The 16,878-nt window shown below is 33.7% G+C and overlaps 3 protein-coding genes across 10 annotated transcripts in view; 2 read left to right on the forward strand and 1 right to left on the reverse strand.

Moving 5' to 3' along the window:
• Positions 1-106: 106 nt before the first annotated feature.
• Strip (striatin interacting protein) lies at positions 107-4,832 on the reverse strand. 5 transcript variants are annotated; one of them, XM_003706715.3, is made up of 11 exons: positions 4,318-4,831; positions 3,898-4,014; positions 3,548-3,831; positions 2,981-3,473; positions 2,689-2,896; positions 2,471-2,625; positions 2,146-2,390; positions 1,827-2,054; positions 1,578-1,749; positions 1,300-1,504; positions 107-1,228 (listed from the first exon to the last, which is right to left on the reverse strand). In XM_003706715.3, the coding sequence occupies exons 1-11, from the start codon at positions 4,402-4,404 to the stop codon at positions 969-971; spliced, it is 2,454 nt and encodes an 817-aa protein (XP_003706763.1). In that variant the 5' UTR covers positions 4,405-4,831; the 3' UTR covers positions 107-968. The 5 variants fall into 5 exon arrangements, with proteins under 5 accessions (XP_003706763.1, XP_076394025.1, XP_076394024.1 ...); XM_076537910.1 differs by having other exon boundaries at positions 2,471-2,896; positions 3,602-3,831; positions 4,318-4,832; XM_076537909.1 differs by having other exon boundaries at positions 2,471-2,896; positions 4,318-4,832.
• Positions 4,833-4,983: 151 nt separating this feature from the next.
• On the forward strand, positions 4,984-8,709 carry wls (Wnt ligand secretion mediator). The gene is made up of 12 exons (XM_003706714.3): positions 4,984-5,439; positions 5,712-5,899; positions 5,969-6,074; positions 6,152-6,276; positions 6,352-6,507; positions 6,584-6,761; positions 6,829-6,956; positions 7,045-7,050; positions 7,125-7,286; positions 7,374-7,601; positions 7,684-7,837; positions 7,949-8,709. The coding sequence occupies exons 1-12, from the start codon at positions 5,334-5,336 to the stop codon at positions 8,047-8,049; spliced, it is 1,638 nt and encodes a 545-aa protein (XP_003706762.1). The 5' UTR covers positions 4,984-5,333; the 3' UTR covers positions 8,050-8,709.
• A 1,961-nt stretch (positions 8,710-10,670) lies between these two features.
• UbcE2H (ubiquitin conjugating enzyme E2H) overlaps positions 10,671-16,878 on the forward strand; it is a 54,853-nt gene continuing 48,645 nt past the window's right edge. For all 4 annotated transcript variants that reach the window (XR_013040082.1, XR_013040081.1, XR_013040083.1 and 1 more), the window contains exon 1: positions 10,671-11,304. Coding sequence is in view for 1 of the 4 variants with exons in the window: in XM_076537914.1 (XP_076394029.1) it covers positions 11,252-11,304 (53 nt within the window). In the remaining 3 variants the exon portion in view is untranslated. The remainder of the gene's footprint in view (positions 11,305-16,878) is intronic.

Genomic DNA, 16,878 nt, shown 5'->3' on the forward strand with positions numbered 1-16,878 from the left:
AGTTGAATTATTCAGTTTATAATTCACACAATCTACACTTTACGTTTATGTTTTTTAAATGAAATAATGTCATGATAGGATAGGCACCAAACGAGTGCTTCATTGATTCTTGCGTAATAATTTTTTTTGTACGACTTGTTCAATTATTCAGCTCTCTCACCCACTTTTATACACACACACACATGCACGCATTCATACATATATAAAGAGACCAACTACACTTAGCATACAAGTCACACGCATTTCTGCCATATTGAATAATAAACAAAAGGTACTTAATTTATAAAATTAGTAAATTTTTCCTTAAAAATGCAGTTTCGAAATAAATGAATATACATTGTACACGTTAACATTTATATGTTTGTAAATACCATTATATCACGATAAATATTATCATTGTCGTAATGAAAAAGGGTACATATAAAAATTATACAAAATACGGGAAGTTCGAGTTGGTATGCGATTCGTAGTTTTCTTGTTACATTATTAAAAATTAATTTACAGCAACTAAGACGGTTAGAGTATTAACAATATGAACGATACATTCGAATAAATTTATCTTAGTTCTTCGTAATGACACAAGAGACGATTATATATATATATTTTCTTACAACTCTATAATAGTAATAGTAAAATATTGCTAGAAGCAATAGATATTTCACAAATTAAATACACACAAACAAATGTAAAAAAGGGCGAAACATGACACAGTATCTTATAAATTATCTTTGAAAAGTCGTTAGTCTTTCCGTTGAACATTCGTTAGATTTAGGACCTTTCGCTGCTCAAATGTGTAAAAACCAAATGCAAATTTAGTTTCTGACATATCGATATGGCAATGTCTTTTGTTTCATTTTTTTTGAACACTTCACAATAGTATGTAACTTGTAAAAATGTCAAAATTTGATCCAGGTCTATGAATTGTCGAAAATATGATTTTAATGTACATATTACACTTATTAAAAAGTTCAAATTTCACACGATGAAGAATCCAGCAATTCGTCCCAGTTAATACTTCTTTGAAATACTTCTTGCTGCAACCACAGTTCGTAATGCTGCTTGAATTCATCACTTAACTCCACGTTCATACCAAGTACTGATGCAACTGACGTGTCGACAGATTCCATGTCTTTAGGAATATTAGTATATCGCAGATTATTAAATCGGTCAACGCAAGAACGCAGTACGCTTTCGTCTACTTGGAAATCCCATGGTCGTGCTTCTAAATCTAATTCGAATAAACAGAAGTTACAAATTTGACGTTATGTAAATAAGTACATACGTCTAATAAAATATTACCATTGCCATAAGCCCAATCATCGTTCAATCGATGTCTCACTTTCGCATAAATTGCACTAATTGTTTTCATATTAGTTTTCCGCCATTGTCGTCCTAAATATCTCGTTTGCATTTTTAATAACTTTAAAACATATAATTGCATCATTGCATGCCGAACTTTTAAAGTACGTTTTAATATTGCTGCGGACTTAAAAACGACTAGCATCTGTAAAAATAAATATTATCAATATTTTTTAACGGATAAGCAAAAAATTTGTATGATCAAATGTATGGCATACCATAATCCTACTATGTTTCCATTTTGTCAGTTTGTTAAGAATACGTAATAAATTAATGCAGGAAAAAACGTTTCTCCATGAATACGTTTGGCTATTCCCAATTTCAAGATTTTCTATAGTCAGCTCTGGCTGATCACCAATAACACACATGGGAAAATCTAATATAGGAATACTAAAAATAAAAGAATATGTTTCACTAAACTTATATGATAAATTATCATTGATATTTCTATTCCAAATAAAACTTACACATTTTTAGCTTCAATGTAAGCTAGGATATTCTGATTCAAGAACTTCAACACAAGCGGTATGCAATTAGCAAATACTAAATGCTGTGACATGAATTCAAATTGATATATATGATTCAGCTTAAAATGTTTCAATAAAAGAAGTAGAATTGCAGAAACAGCCTTAGCAATTATTTCTTTATGTCTATTTACATCAATACCAAGTTTCATTGATTGCAATACTGTCATGCTGAACAAAAAATAAATATTTTATATATTAACATATATATTGAGGGAATATTTAAAATGTAGAGTGTAGTTATTTTAATTCGCGTACTTACGGCATTTGTCCTGGCAGAACATCAGCCATGATATTAGTAGTATCTGTTTTAGCCTTACTAGTAGGTGCAGTTGCTAATAAAATTTTTAATAATGCAATCATGTACTGTGGAACAAACGGCAATATAGCATGATAAACAATTTCTGTCGGTGTCTGACGAATTGGAAACCTTGGAGTAGTTACAGGGTTTCTAAGCATTTGGTCTTCTTTTTGTATTTGAACTTCGGCTAAAGATGTGTACATATGCTAAAAATATTCATTAAATTGGTACAAAACAGTATTTAAATAGTAACTTTTAAAATACAAGACACAAATATTTAACTTACTTTTTTAAGCGTGTTAACACCCTCGTGAATTGGTTGAGGTAATCCTACTAAACTTTCTCTGTCTCCTTCTAAATTGTAACCAACAAACTTTAATCTTATTACTTCAAGAAAAGTGTCTACATCCTTTTGTCTTACTTTTGGCGTCCATGGTAAACCTGCAGTAGTATATTGTTTTAAATCAACAATATTCATCATAATAAATGTAATAAAGACATTACCTTTTCCTTTGCTAAGCTGTGGAGTACTAAACCTTGTATGTAACTGATTATTTTGTTCCTCACAGTAAGTTTGATTCCAATCAGACTGATTCATAAGTACATTCATTTCTCCTTCACCTTCATTGTTTCCACTATTATTTCCTAGTTCTCCACCTTCGTATTCCATTCCCAAACCTGGTTCATCCAATGAACTCTGTTTTGTTAGATACTAAAAATCGAAATTATGAAATAATAAATTTTGTTCAATTCCAAATAAAATTAAATAAAATATCAACATAAAATAATAACATACTCGTCGAAATGATCGAGTACTTTTTTTCTGATTTTGCGTTTCTATTAGATCTGTAGCACTGATAGGAGGAGAGCTAGCTCTCATGGTCTTAGCAACTTCTAAAGTATCTTCTTGTTGTGTATCAAGACCAGCTTCTTCACGATACTGTTTCTTTAATTCTCTCAGTGTATCGATACCACCCAGAGAGACCAAGATTATCTTCCACAAGAGTAAAAGAACCTTTTTCATAGGAAAATGTGGAGCTAATCCACTGCAAAAGTATGTTACCATACCAAGAAGTTTAACTATGAGCAATTCATCATGATACGGATTTATTAAATCCGCTTTAAAAGTTTCAACATGATCTTTATAAATACTGTGTTCTAAATCTTTCATCTCTTCTCTCATTACTTCTGTTATAATATATAAAACAGACAGAATTACCCTTAAATCGATAGAGTCATCAAGGCTAACAGATATTTTCCTCATTGGTGAGGAAGCTCTTTTACTATTCCTATAAAACAGAAAAACACATAAGAAAACAAATATTATAGCAAAATCTTATTTGAATGTAAAGTATAAACATACGCGATCTCAATATTGAGAAGTTCAACAAATGCTGGGAAAACTCCAGCTTCATACAATAACATTACATTGATCCTAGTCCAGTCTTGTTGCTCTTTATCGGACTGCACTTCGGCCCAACAACCCTGAGCCAAATATAAGATACACCTTGCCGCTTTCATTCTCAGTTGCTTATTAGAAACTTCTAATTGGTCTAGTAATTTGTAAATTACAGATTTCTGTTGAGCTTCTGTCAGATTTTGCCACCAGGGTCGTAGCTTATAAGATTCCATTTGTTCTTCGAACGCCTAAGAATAGACATGATCAAATCTTGTTAGTCTCTCGCAAAGTGCAATACCAATGCCTATACTCACTGTAAGATTAACATGTAATTCAGATTGTTCTGTGTAGCTGTATAATTCAGCAATTTCATTGGCATGCGTATCCGCATCATCATAAACAAAGTCCAAATCTGTGGTTTTAGGTGTTTCCTAAACATAAAAATACAAAGGCATGCAGATGTTGCTATTGCAGTGTTAAATAAGATACAAGAAACAATCATAAATATTATATGTACCATTTTATGTATATTAATTTCAACGATTATTATTGAGAAAAGGATAAGAGACGTTATTCACGTATCATGTGATTTGATAAACAGATTGTGACAATCCAGGCATTAAACAGTATATGCTTCTGTCAAAAAGGTTAGAAACGACTTGATCCACGACGGTTATCGTTACTTATTTCCGGCAGGTTTTTTTTCGCACTTAGTTGACAAAGCATTTACTCACTTCGGTGCTCATAACTTGTTGATGTAGAACTACTTGGGGAAGATCACGCTTCCCATTTCCATTCGCATCCATCGCTACGTCACGCATTTTCTAATAGTGATTGAAGATGCAGTATATAATGCATCTCACAATCAGACTATAGACCTAGGAATATAGGGATGCAGTATAAGCTGGGATTATAGACGAGGAAAGAGAAATTGAAACGAGACGGAGGGCACTAATAGTCGATGCCCAAATTTGATTGATTGCTTTTCTGCGCATCTTCTATACCGCCAATTATAAGTTAGTAATCACCAATTAATACTAATGTTCAATAAGTGATTACATTTTACGTGCACAGATTATTTAAAATATGTATATATTGTAATTTAGAGAATCAAACATTTACAACTTTCCTAGGTATCAAATTCTTTCACTTAAAAAATTTTGAATTCCAAAATTGATGTTATGGCAAAAGATAGACAGTCAAAACTAGACATCATTTTATTTTTTGCCTGATTCCGCAATGGTTTCCCCCCTCAAGGGTATGCTTTATCCCTAATTTAAGAATCGATTATTTTTCTCGATTAATCGAACAACAAAGTTTATTCTATCGATCAATCTATCGATCGACTTTTTTCATTAAAAAAGTCGATGCACTTTGCTATGTTCGATAATGTTCAAGAATCTCCGGTAGTATTCAAAATTATATTATTGAAAAGTCACAGCAACGATAATATTTATATATTTTGCAAATTATTAATATTATCGTTGGTAGCATTGAATATGAGATGATTGGTCCGCGATATCTTTTTAGAGAATTTCGCAAGAATTTTTGCAAATATTGGTAAGATGTAGCTTCCATTTTGAAAACCGAAGCTACTCGAAAAGCACGTTAAACTGCTCTTCATATACTCTTCGGACAAACGCGTCTGTTTGTGCGTCCTTTTCGGTGACATTATATTTTGATTAAACAATACTGTAAACAATTGAAAATAGCAGCAGTGTAATCACTGATAGTAGCTATATACAAAAAGATGCAAGGGACTATCATAGAAAATTTAAGCGGTAAAAAACTTTCAGTATTAGTTGTACTGCTGATTATCGCACAAATAATTTGTTTTTTAATTGGTGGACTGATTGGTGAGTGAAAAAGTATTTAAATTTTTCAAATACAATAAAATTACAATTTTAATTTTACATTTATCTTAAAGTCCTCATAGAGATTAATATAAAGTTACATACATTTAGCTTGAGTATTAAGATTCTTAAAAGTTTGTTTATAAATTTTGTTATTTGAAAATGGAATTTTATTTAAACAAAATATTAATTTTAGTTATTAATAACTTTAGTCGTAGAAACTCAGTACTACAACTTAATATTAGAAATAAAAAGACTGTGTATTTTTTATTTAGCTCCAACTCCTGCTAGTAGTCAGAATATACTTGGTACACCTTGCGAAGATATTCGTGTAAATGGATCTGAGCCAGGAGGAAATAAATGGTTTTATCCAAGAGGAAAAGGAGCTTGTACTGCTGTTGATATGAACCGTTTTAGTTTTGATAGCCATCATCAAGCATACCAAGTTGTTTATACATTTCAGGTAAATTTTATTATAAAAGTAAAAGCTATGTGAATTCAATTATAATTTCAATATTCATTAATTTTATAGATGCCTGGTCCTCGATATAGCATGCAACTTGATTACTCCAGATGGCAACAAAATTTGATAGGTGTTCTACAAGTGGATATTGTTTATCATAGTCAAATAGAAATTGGTAATTTATCAACACATATGCAATGTAATATTTTATGATTATGAGCTAATCTTTTGTATTAATCTACATTCCTACAGCTCCTAAGACAAAAATCACATTAGATGCAAGACTCGCTTACAGAAACAAAGGTGATCCAGATGAGGCTTGGAAACCTTATGCTGCCTCTGTGGTAGAAAGAATTTTGGACTGTAGTATTGATGATGTAAATATACAAGTTATTATAGTCATATTTAATTAATATATGTTCTTTTGGCATTTATGTCTAACTATTTTATAGGCGATGGAACAATATAATTACAATTGCAAGGTGGTCCCATTATTTGAACTTGGCTCTTTGTTCCATGATTACTATCTTTTAAATATTCGTCTTCCTGCTGATACAGATAAAAATATCAATCAGGGTTTGGGACACATAACTGATTTATGGCTTACAGTAAATATACGTTGCATTCAAAATATAATACTTATATGTAGAATTAAAAATTAAATGTGCTTTTTATATACTTTAGGCTATCAATCAAAATGGCGGATTTACAAAGGTATGGGTTAGTTTGAAAACCGTTTACTTTCCCATTGTTATATGCGTTCTTGCTTGGTATTGGAGAAGAGTACATATGCTTTCAAGATCCCCAGCTCTTTTGGAATATTTACTTTTGGCATTAGGCATAGCTCTAACATTTTTAAACAGTAAGTCATATATTATTCACTTTTGTTACACAATTTATTCTTTCTGTTTAAACATAAATTTTTATAGCTCCTTTGGAATATTTGACTCTTGCTTATGACATGCCATTTATGCTTTTATTGGGAGATATTAAACAAGGAGTGTTCTATGCAATTCTTTTATCTTTTTGGCTTGTTTTTGCTGGAGAACATCTTATGGTAAGAATGTGAAGTTAGTGTATAAAAATAATATGATTTTAAAACACTAATGATATAAATCTTTTTACATGTGACTTTGTCTCAACAGATACAGGTGAGTTGATTCTTTCATAAATTTTTTAATAATCGTGTTTCTTTACATGATTTACATAATTACTTATTTTTTAGGAAGGTGAACAAAGAAATTCGTTAAAATGTTACTGGCGTCATCTGTCTGCAGTAGGAATTGGTTGCCTCTCATTATTTGTATTTGATATGTGTGAACGTGGTGTACAATTAAGAAATCCATTCTACTCAATTTGGGTTACAGATCTTGGGACTAAATTTGCTGTATCCTTTCAAATCCTTTCAATTGTTTAAATGTAATTTTATCTTTATTCGCAACATATTATGTTCCTTAATTTAAAAAAAATACAGTTATCATTCATCATTTTAGCCGGTATATCTGCTGGCGTGTATTTAATATTTTTATCTTACATGATATGGAATGTATTCATGAATATTAGCGCAAAAAGAGCTGCATTACCTAGCATGAGTTCTGCACGACGTTTACATTATGAAGGAGTAATATACCGATTTAAATTTCTGATGATTACTACGCTGTTATGCGCATCTTTAACCGTTATTGGATTTATGCTTGGCCAGGTATTTAACTTAAACTTACATATCAAATATCAGAAAAGTAAAGAAATTAATAATATGAAACATTATCATAAAAAATTTTCAGGTTGCAGAAGGACAGTGGAAATGGGACGAAGACTTACATTTGGAAATGACATCTGCATTTTTCACCGGAGTCTATGGAATGTGGAATATTTATATCATAGCACTATTGTGCTTGTATGCACCATCACATAAACAATGGCCCATCGAACCATCCGGTAATTACATTAATCTTCCATTCTTTTTTATTTATTGTAAGTTTTTATTTGTCTTTAGTACAGTTTTGTTTTCTTATATCGTTCGTTTAATCTCAATTTAATCTTTTCCAGAAAATAGTATTAGCGAAGAAATTGAATTTTCGCGTTTATCTACCGATCCAAATGAGATGTTGTCTTTGACAGCGTTTGCACGAAAAGCGGCGGTAGAGTAAATAGTATACATATTTTATAAAAGAACAAAAGCATGGCAATCGACCAATCAACAATTTTGTACTTAATTATAGCATGTAAATGCTATGAATATAAATTAATTAAGGTTTTTCAATAGTCATAGAGAATGCAAGGACTGATGATATACTGGAAAGCAATCTCTTAATACCAAAATTAATTATTTATTAAAAATAATATTTTTTAAGCTTTACCATTTTTATAATGCAACTTAGTATCTAGCAATTTTTTACGATGATATTTAAGTACTTAATATTTTATAAATGAAGCGAATGAGAAAAGTTATTTTATACAGGATGTTTTTCATTACGTTCATTTTCGTACATAATTGCGTTAGGGTAACGTGTAGCCGGAGTCATTTCATAAAACATTCCATTTAAAATCTAAATATCATAATTTTTGAATAACTCTTTTCTATATGTCGCAAACTACCTTTGCCGGAAATTGAAAAAGAATCTCATTGCCATGCTTACAGTAATAATCTTCCAACGAATTCAACAATCTTGCGACACTTATTTTCTTAAACGATATTTAATCTATTCCGTCTTTTTATAATACATATCAATATTGGGCATTTATCCGTAATTAATGTTCATAAATGTGCATTTAATTGTAGTTAAATAATACTGAACATGTGCATCCGATATTTTTCATTCTTATATTTGACAGTATTATGTTCCTCAGATACGTTTTGTGTATTACATATATTTAATGCAAATGTTTAACAAACTTCAGTGCATTAATTCTTACAGACTAAGATGTGCATGCAACAAAGTAGAAGCGAAGCAGAAAGATGTAATAAATTTGTAACATTTGAATAGAACCAATCTAGTGCACATTAGCTACTTATAAATAGTACTTATATTTGCAGCAATAGGAATTAGTATTTTCTACTTGTAATGTATCTAACGAGATCTTATTAATGAATGGTAATTTCGAAACAAACTTTGTATTATATTATTAGTTATAATATTTTCTTAATAACTGAATGTGACGTAAAAATAAAATGTAATGTATTAGGGCTATAAGAAGAAAGAAAGAAGAAATTTTTATGCATGTTTACATTATTGAATTTTAGTATTATATGTAATAGGACATTTTTTGATGTATTATTCGAAATTTTATATTCGTAATTTTTATATATTTTTTAAGTAAACCAATTTGTTAGAATAATTTTGTTAAATTGTTAAATATTATGTAACGCTATATGTTATATATATATGACAATTTTACATATGGAAACATAGACTTTTATGTGTCATTATAGTTATGTCTTTTGTTTTCACGTTATTAAACGTCCGGGTAAATCACGAACTATTAAACATCCGATTTATTGTGCAATTCCATTTCTTTTAAACCATTAGTGGAATTTATTTTTTCTCTCGGAGTAATTATTGTGGAATAACATCATTCCTTGTAACTGTACCATTGAAAACTTGTATAACTAACCCTACAATATGTGTAGAAGGGGTTAATTCCAAATGTCATGTTGGTTAAAATTGAACAGATACTGGATTTCACATTGTTGTTTCAAAAAGGTATTTATATATTTTTTTATAATACTCTCATACATTATTTACAGCAATTATATAGGTATTATGAATGTTATTATTTATGTAATTTAAATTTAAATTTCATTACGTCATCAACTCATACTATTTTACAGTGTTACCAAACTAGTGATTTTTATAAATATGTATAGGTTTTCAATAAGAATGATATTATGGAACTTTATTTCTTATCTCACCAATAATTGTTTTTTGCCGTTTATTTTTGTCTTATAAATTAAAAATATACAATGCAGCATGTTTGTAATATTTCGGGTAACTATGTGCCATATAATAAAGGAAATTCGTACATACAGCGTTAAAGAAGAGCCGGTATGAGGCGATTCAAAACATTGCCCAGAACTCAGGCCCCCGCTTTAAAACACCCGCGACTCATGAAAAATTCGTCGTAATTTTTTGGAGACGTCATTTACGTGCGATATTGCATGAATAAAAGTACACTTAGGTGCAATGTAGGCTTCCTTTGGATCAAAATTAGTGTAGAAAAGTACCCCACCACTTACTTCGATTTTCGGAAATCAAACATGTGAATTTAATAATTTTTTAATTCTCAGACCTCCATAATTCAAAAGTATCGAGTACTTACATTTACGAATTCTCAAATTTCCAAATTTTTCAAATTCCAAATTCGAATATTTTTTAAATTTGTTGAACTTTCCAAATTCCTACATTTCCAAATTTCGCAATTTTCGAATTGAAGAGTATAGGAATTCAAAATTTCTAACCGAAAATTCACCACTCAGCAACTGTAGAGTGGTGGGGGATCTTTTCCCCTACAGAGCCATTTTCCCTATGGAAGTCTACCATGCCCGTCGGTGTACACGCACCACAAACGCAACTCAAAAAGACACGAAAATAAAAAACAGAAAAAACGTAACGATGTTTGGCCGTATCGTCTACCATAATTCTAGTGACATTATCGAAACGAAGGAATCAGTGGTGATTCGCGACGAGCAGCAGGGATTTTGTACATACGGTGCGCGCGCATCCAGTGGCACGACGTAAGACAGAGGTAGCAGCGAGCAAGAGAGCAGTACAGAAACGGAATCAGATGTGGTGAAGTCTGTGAGTTGACAGTGGGGTGCACCTCGAACAGGCGTTCCATAGTGGTGGAGGCGGAGGAGGTTTTAGGGGAAAGAATTGTTTTCTGTGTGCGCGAGAAACGTGTCGACGGTAAAAGTCCAACGGAACGGATACATCGTCGGTGATGGTGAAATGATCCTCTAGCCCGAGGATTTCGTCTCGGTCCGCTCGGACAAAGAGGAGAACCCTTTCGATATCGCCGTTCTTCGAGGGATCCTACGCTCGTTCATCCGTAGGAAACATCGTTAAACGCTGACGTCGCAAAATTCGTCCGGGTGTCGTTTTCTTTCGCGGTCGAGGCGTCGAACATCTAGCGACCATCACGCGCGCGTGTCTTTGTTTTTTTCGTTTCGTGATACCAACTTGCTCGTCCACGGGAAAAAACAGTGTGTTATATCACGGTTGGTGAAAGACTAACTTCTGTTGTGCGGCTAATAACTTTGTAGCAGTGCAGAGGCCCTTCCTGAACGACGATCGAGCTCAGCTGATTCAAGGACTTGCTGCGAAGGGCTCTGCTGCGTTTTAATAGATAAATATGTCGTCCCCCAGCGCTGGAAAACGACGTATGGACACGGACGTTCTCAAATTGTATCCTTGAAATTCACTTTTATTTCTCCTACTTGCTATTTGTATCTCCGTCTTCTTTTTTTTTTTCTTCCTCTTCTCCCCTTTCCCCCGTGCCTCCTTCTCCCGTGACCCCCCACTCGGTCTCCTTACCCCCACCCCTTTATATCTTGTTCTCGTTCTTTCTTTCTCTTTCGCTCTATCGCACGTGCTTGCGATTCGAGAGAGGCGTACGCATGGTTTGCAAGTGCAAGACCTACGCAGTATATGCATGTGCGTGTTAACACCGTGGATATCGGTTATTTATCAGGTACGATTGGTTTATAGGTCGACGAGAAACGACACACGGTGCAATGTCAATGATTATTTCACGGTGGCCAGGAATGTTTAACTGCTTGTTTCGTCGATGACGGGACACAGCTGTTTTTAACCAGCTGACTCGACGTTATTGCGCCCGTGTGCGCGCAGCTTTATCTCGTGAGCTCGACACATAGCGAACGCTGATTTTTAGAGGTTAGCTATTATGTTACAATAGACTTTCTTGTTTCGTCCAATTACGTGTCGAGACATTTTATTTCTTGATAAGTATTTCGCCTCAGGTTAACAGTTACGAACGTGTTTTAGTGATAATCATTTGTGCGTTCGTGGCGAGCGTAAATATTTAAATTTCGCGCGTCAAAGAACAGCGTGTACAGTGGAGGGCATTGTAGATTTCCCTAGGGGAAACTACGGTGTAGGGAAAAGAGGTCTTTGGTATTTGGTTGGTTAGATTTCAGATTTTTAAATTTCGAAATTTAGAAGTTTGATGAATATGGAGTGAATTTAAAGTTGTAAATACACAAACAAAAGACGGCACCAATACCAAGTTAAATTCGATGGAATTTTTTACGAAACGTCATCTTCGATAAATCACGCGACGATAGTGACTAATGACTTCTGTTCTTGTCTGTGGTAATCATTTCAGTCAGGTGTAAAGAACAAAGATATAGCTTCGCGGATAAAAAACGTGGTCAACGATCGTTAACGTCTGTTTTCCTCTAATCAGAGTTCATACAGATTTGTCGTTTTGATTCCGAGTATCACGAAAATGTTATCGTTTGTTTTTTATGCAAAATTTTGTAAATAATAAATGAGAGAATTAATTTTAATTAAATTCAAATTTGAAATTTTCTAAATTTGTAAAGTTCAAACTTGGAACTTTAATAATTTGAAAAATTAGAAAAATCTGATGCACATTAATTAAAAATCAGTAAGTACTGAGTCTTCTTATCTTTAGTTACCGTTTTCCCTAGGAAAGTCTATCGTTCTCGCCACTGTACTGACGTCCATACACGAATATGTCAGTTTTTCTAGAACGATGATAGTCTCTCTCTATACAACGTTCTTTCGTGTCTCGTAACCATCGATCAGTCTTTGTTGAAGCTTACATTAAATTTGCAAGCGCTTCGTCGGGCAAAGTGAATTGGATGCGTTCATTCGCATCGCTTCGCTCGATATAAACACGTTTACAAATTTCTCTGTGAAGAATTAGTACATAATAATATCTTTATGAATTTCGAATACATTTCCAGTTATCTCGTTTCAACCATATGCAATATTTCAATATATTCGAATATTAACAATAATACTTAAAATATCTTAAAAATTAATGGTTCTTTAAATTGAGCCTAGATTTTGCATTTTTTTATTGTACACATCACTGTACCACATTTCAGTGTATTTAATATTTTTTCTATTTCGATTTCAACAAATAGATTACGTTGATAGTATTATCTCAACGCGAGTAAACTGGGACAAGGTTTTTAAATAAATTGATACCACAAAAAATGGTATAACATTTGAAGAAAACTAGACTGATAACGTTACGGTTAATTTAGTTCGAGATAATGGAAAAGTATGATTGCTTTTCTCTTTAAATATAAACTTCGTTAAAAATCTCTCCGTTTCGCAGCAACAATTTCTTCGACTCTATTTAACTAGAAAATGATTTTTCGCTTGTTTACGGGAACTTTTTGAAAGAAAAACAAACGGTTTGAGGGAAAAGTCGCGGTACAACTCATGGCAATGGTATCCTGAAACGAAACAGTCGAGTTTCATCGAATAAACGAATAAAAATAAGAATGATACGTTAGAAGGAATGAACGCGAGTCGACGGAAAAATTTCGTGCGATGTTTAAAATAACCCATCCAAATTTGCATCAACAGGAGAATGGCGCAGCTTTCGGATTTTATAGCGTATAACTTGTTGGCAATTCAGTTAGGTAAATATTTCCATTTTGAATAACGGTGAAAGCCGTTTCCGCGCGTTATTATAGAATATGCATTAGCGACCAATTCCTACTGGTGCCTTCGTTATTTTTCTGAGGCACACGATTCGATGGAAAATTTGCTTCTTTGCCAAGAATTTCATTCTTTCGTTCGCGATGTAGGAGAGGTGGACAGTACTTGTATTTTCAGTCTGCGTAGTTTCGTAAACTTAGGGAAAACCGATGTTTCACGTACAACCCTCGTTTTTGTTGCTTAGACCTATATTAGTATCATCAACCATCGTTAGTAATATTTGATTACCATTTTTATTTTTCTAGTTTACTTACGATGAGTCACGAAGCTTTTAAATTCCCCAATTCTTCAATTTTTACATTTCCAAATTTTTAATTTCTCAAAATTTCTCTCTTTTGAAGATTTAAAATTCTCAAATTAAAAAAATCCCTAGATTTCAAAAATTTATAGATGCAAAAATCACTAGATCCCAAAACGCTAGGTGCTCAATTTCCCACATTCAAGGAATCACTATACAAAACATTACTATATAAAAATCACTAGATAGAAATTCCATAGACACAAAAATCCCTAGGCTCACAAATTCCTATCTCCAGAAATCCTTAGGTCTCTAAACCCCTAAAGTCTAACTCTATAGGTCAAAAATTTCATAGATCTCAATATCCCTAGATTCCCAAATTTCTAGATCTCAAAATCTCTAGATTTCCAAATCCCCAGAACTCAAAATCACTAGATTTCCAAATCCTTAGATCTCAAAATCCCTAGATTTCCAAATTCCTAGATTTCCAAATCCCCAGATCTCAAAATCCCTAGATTTCCAAATCCCCAGAACTCAAAATCACTAGATTTCTAAATCCTTAGATCTCAAAATCCCTAGATTTCCAAATTCCTAGATTTCCAAATCCCCAGATCTCAAAATCCCTAGATTTCCAAATCCCCAGATCTAAAAATCCATAGATTTCAAAATTCCTAGATTTCCAAATCCCCAGAACTCAAAATCACTAGATTTCCAAATCCTTAGATCTCAAAATCCCTAGATTTCCAAATCCCCAGATCTCAAAATCCCTAGATTTCCAAATCCCCAGATCTAAAAATCCCTAGATTTCCAAATTCCTAGATTTCAAAATCCCTAGATCTCAAAATCACTATATTTCCAAAGCCTTAGATCTCAAAATCCCTAGATTTCCAAATCCCCAGATCTCAAAATCCCTAGATTTCCAAACCCCTAGACTTCTAAATCCCTAGATCCCAAAATCCCCTAGTCCCCAAATCCCTAGATCTCAAAATCCATACATCCCCAAATCCCTATTTTCCCAAATCCCTATTTTCCCAAATCCCTATTTTCCCAAATCCCCATACCCCTAAATCCCTATATCTGCAAATTCCCATATCCCCAAATCCCTATATTTCCAAATCCTAATTTTTCCAAATCCCTAAATTTGCAAATTACAAAAGTTCAAAATTTTGCAAGAGTTATTATAGTCTTAGTAACTTGTCTTTCCACTATATCGTTTCACGACAAATTGAACAGCATAAATTTCGCGGTTATAGTCGTCGCATACATTACGTTGTTGACACAAATCGAAACGTATTAAAAAATACTGTTTAAAGTGTTATAAAACGTATCTATTAGTGTTCATCGTATGATCGCGAAGGCTCACCTTGAACGCCTACATGACACGAATGACAAGGTCTGCTTCCTCTTCTAGAGTTGCAACCACATATTTATATACACACCTTCGAATGTATTAACATTCTTTTTATTACCTATTCCAGTCTCATTTTAATTGGGAAAACAGTATGAAACGGGGACTATAATTCTTGAATAGAAAGAAGGGGTATAGTCGAGTAGAAACATTCTATCATAGTTCAAATTTGGGGATCAACTCTTGTTTCAATCTACATACTTCATCTCTGTTTTAAATTAACAGTGTGTCTCCTTATGCTCCCTTCGAGTTAGTTTGGGCGAACCCTCTTCAAAATATGTTCCAAAAAATGTACACACATTTATCAAGTTAGCTAGCTTCTAAAATAATAGAAAACTTAATGCAAATTATCAGTGAAAATTGCATATAACTTGGTATCAAGTCAATCGAATAAAACAGTGTAAATTGTTGCTAGATGAAAGTGTACGTCGCACGTGACTTGACCATCAAAGTTTAGAACAAACTTTGCCGAACACCCCGAATATCCGTAATTTTCATTATTCCTCTAACGGCGTGGCCAACTGAGACACACGCAGACACGGTACCGGAAGTAATTCAATTATGGATCGACGATACTCGATGGACCTATCAGAAGGTTCCTTGTCCGTCCGTCGAAATCAAGCTAATCAATTACGCGGCTAATTAACAAGGTTCTCGGTATGGACGGTTAATGGTTCACCGTAATGGCTTTGGAGGCATGCGAGCATACGTGAAAAGTGCGCAAGAACTCTATCTTCGTAATGCAGTTTTACCGGTGGAGCAGCGCGTGTTTCAATAACTGTCCACCTCCGTGGATCTTGCGCGTTCAGCCGACTCGACGAACTTTCAATTATTCTCTAAACATCGGAGATCGAAGTTAATAAACGTCCCGGGTATTTGTTCGGGATCGATTCTGTTCGTAACAAAGAAATGGGAAAACTTGATTTATAGGCGTATAGAGATCGCGTATTGAAGTGAATGGTTCGATGTGAAAGCTGTTGATTTGCTTCTCTTTTTCAGAATATGGAAATCTCTTTTGATACGATTTTTCATTTGATTCGTTGTGCTGAGAATGTGTATGGTCTTAATACTGGATTCAATTTTATTAGTATTCAGGTTTTACGTGACGCACGTGGTGTGTCACTGGTTCTATAGGAGTTGTGAGGTGCGACGCACCGGGTGTGTCATTGGTTAGGTTAAATTTGTGAGGTACGACGCACCAGGTGTGTCACTGGTTCTATCGGATTTGTGAGGTGCGACGCACCAGGTGTGTCATTGGTTCTATTAGAGTTGTGAGGTGCGACGCACCGGGTGTGTCATTGGTTAGGTTAAATTTGTGAGGTACGACGCACCAGGTGTGTCACTGGTTCTATCGGATTTGTGAGGTACGACGCACCAGGTGTGTCATTGGTTCTATTAGAGTTGTGAGGTGCGACGCACCGGGTGTGTCATTGGTTAGGTTAAATTTGTGAGGTACGACGCACCAGGTGTGTCACTGGTTCTATCGGATTTGTGAGGTGCGACGCAGCAGGTGTGTCACTGGTTCTATCGGATTTGTGAGGTGCGACGCACCAGGTGTGTCATTGGTTCTATTAGAGTTGTGAGGTGCAACGCACTGGGTGTGTCATTGGTT

The sequence above is a fragment of the Megachile rotundata genome, chromosome 12, assembly GCF_050947335.1.
Source record: "Megachile rotundata isolate GNS110a chromosome 12, iyMegRotu1, whole genome shotgun sequence".
Taxonomy (NCBI): Eukaryota; Metazoa; Arthropoda; class Insecta; order Hymenoptera; family Megachilidae; genus Megachile; species Megachile rotundata.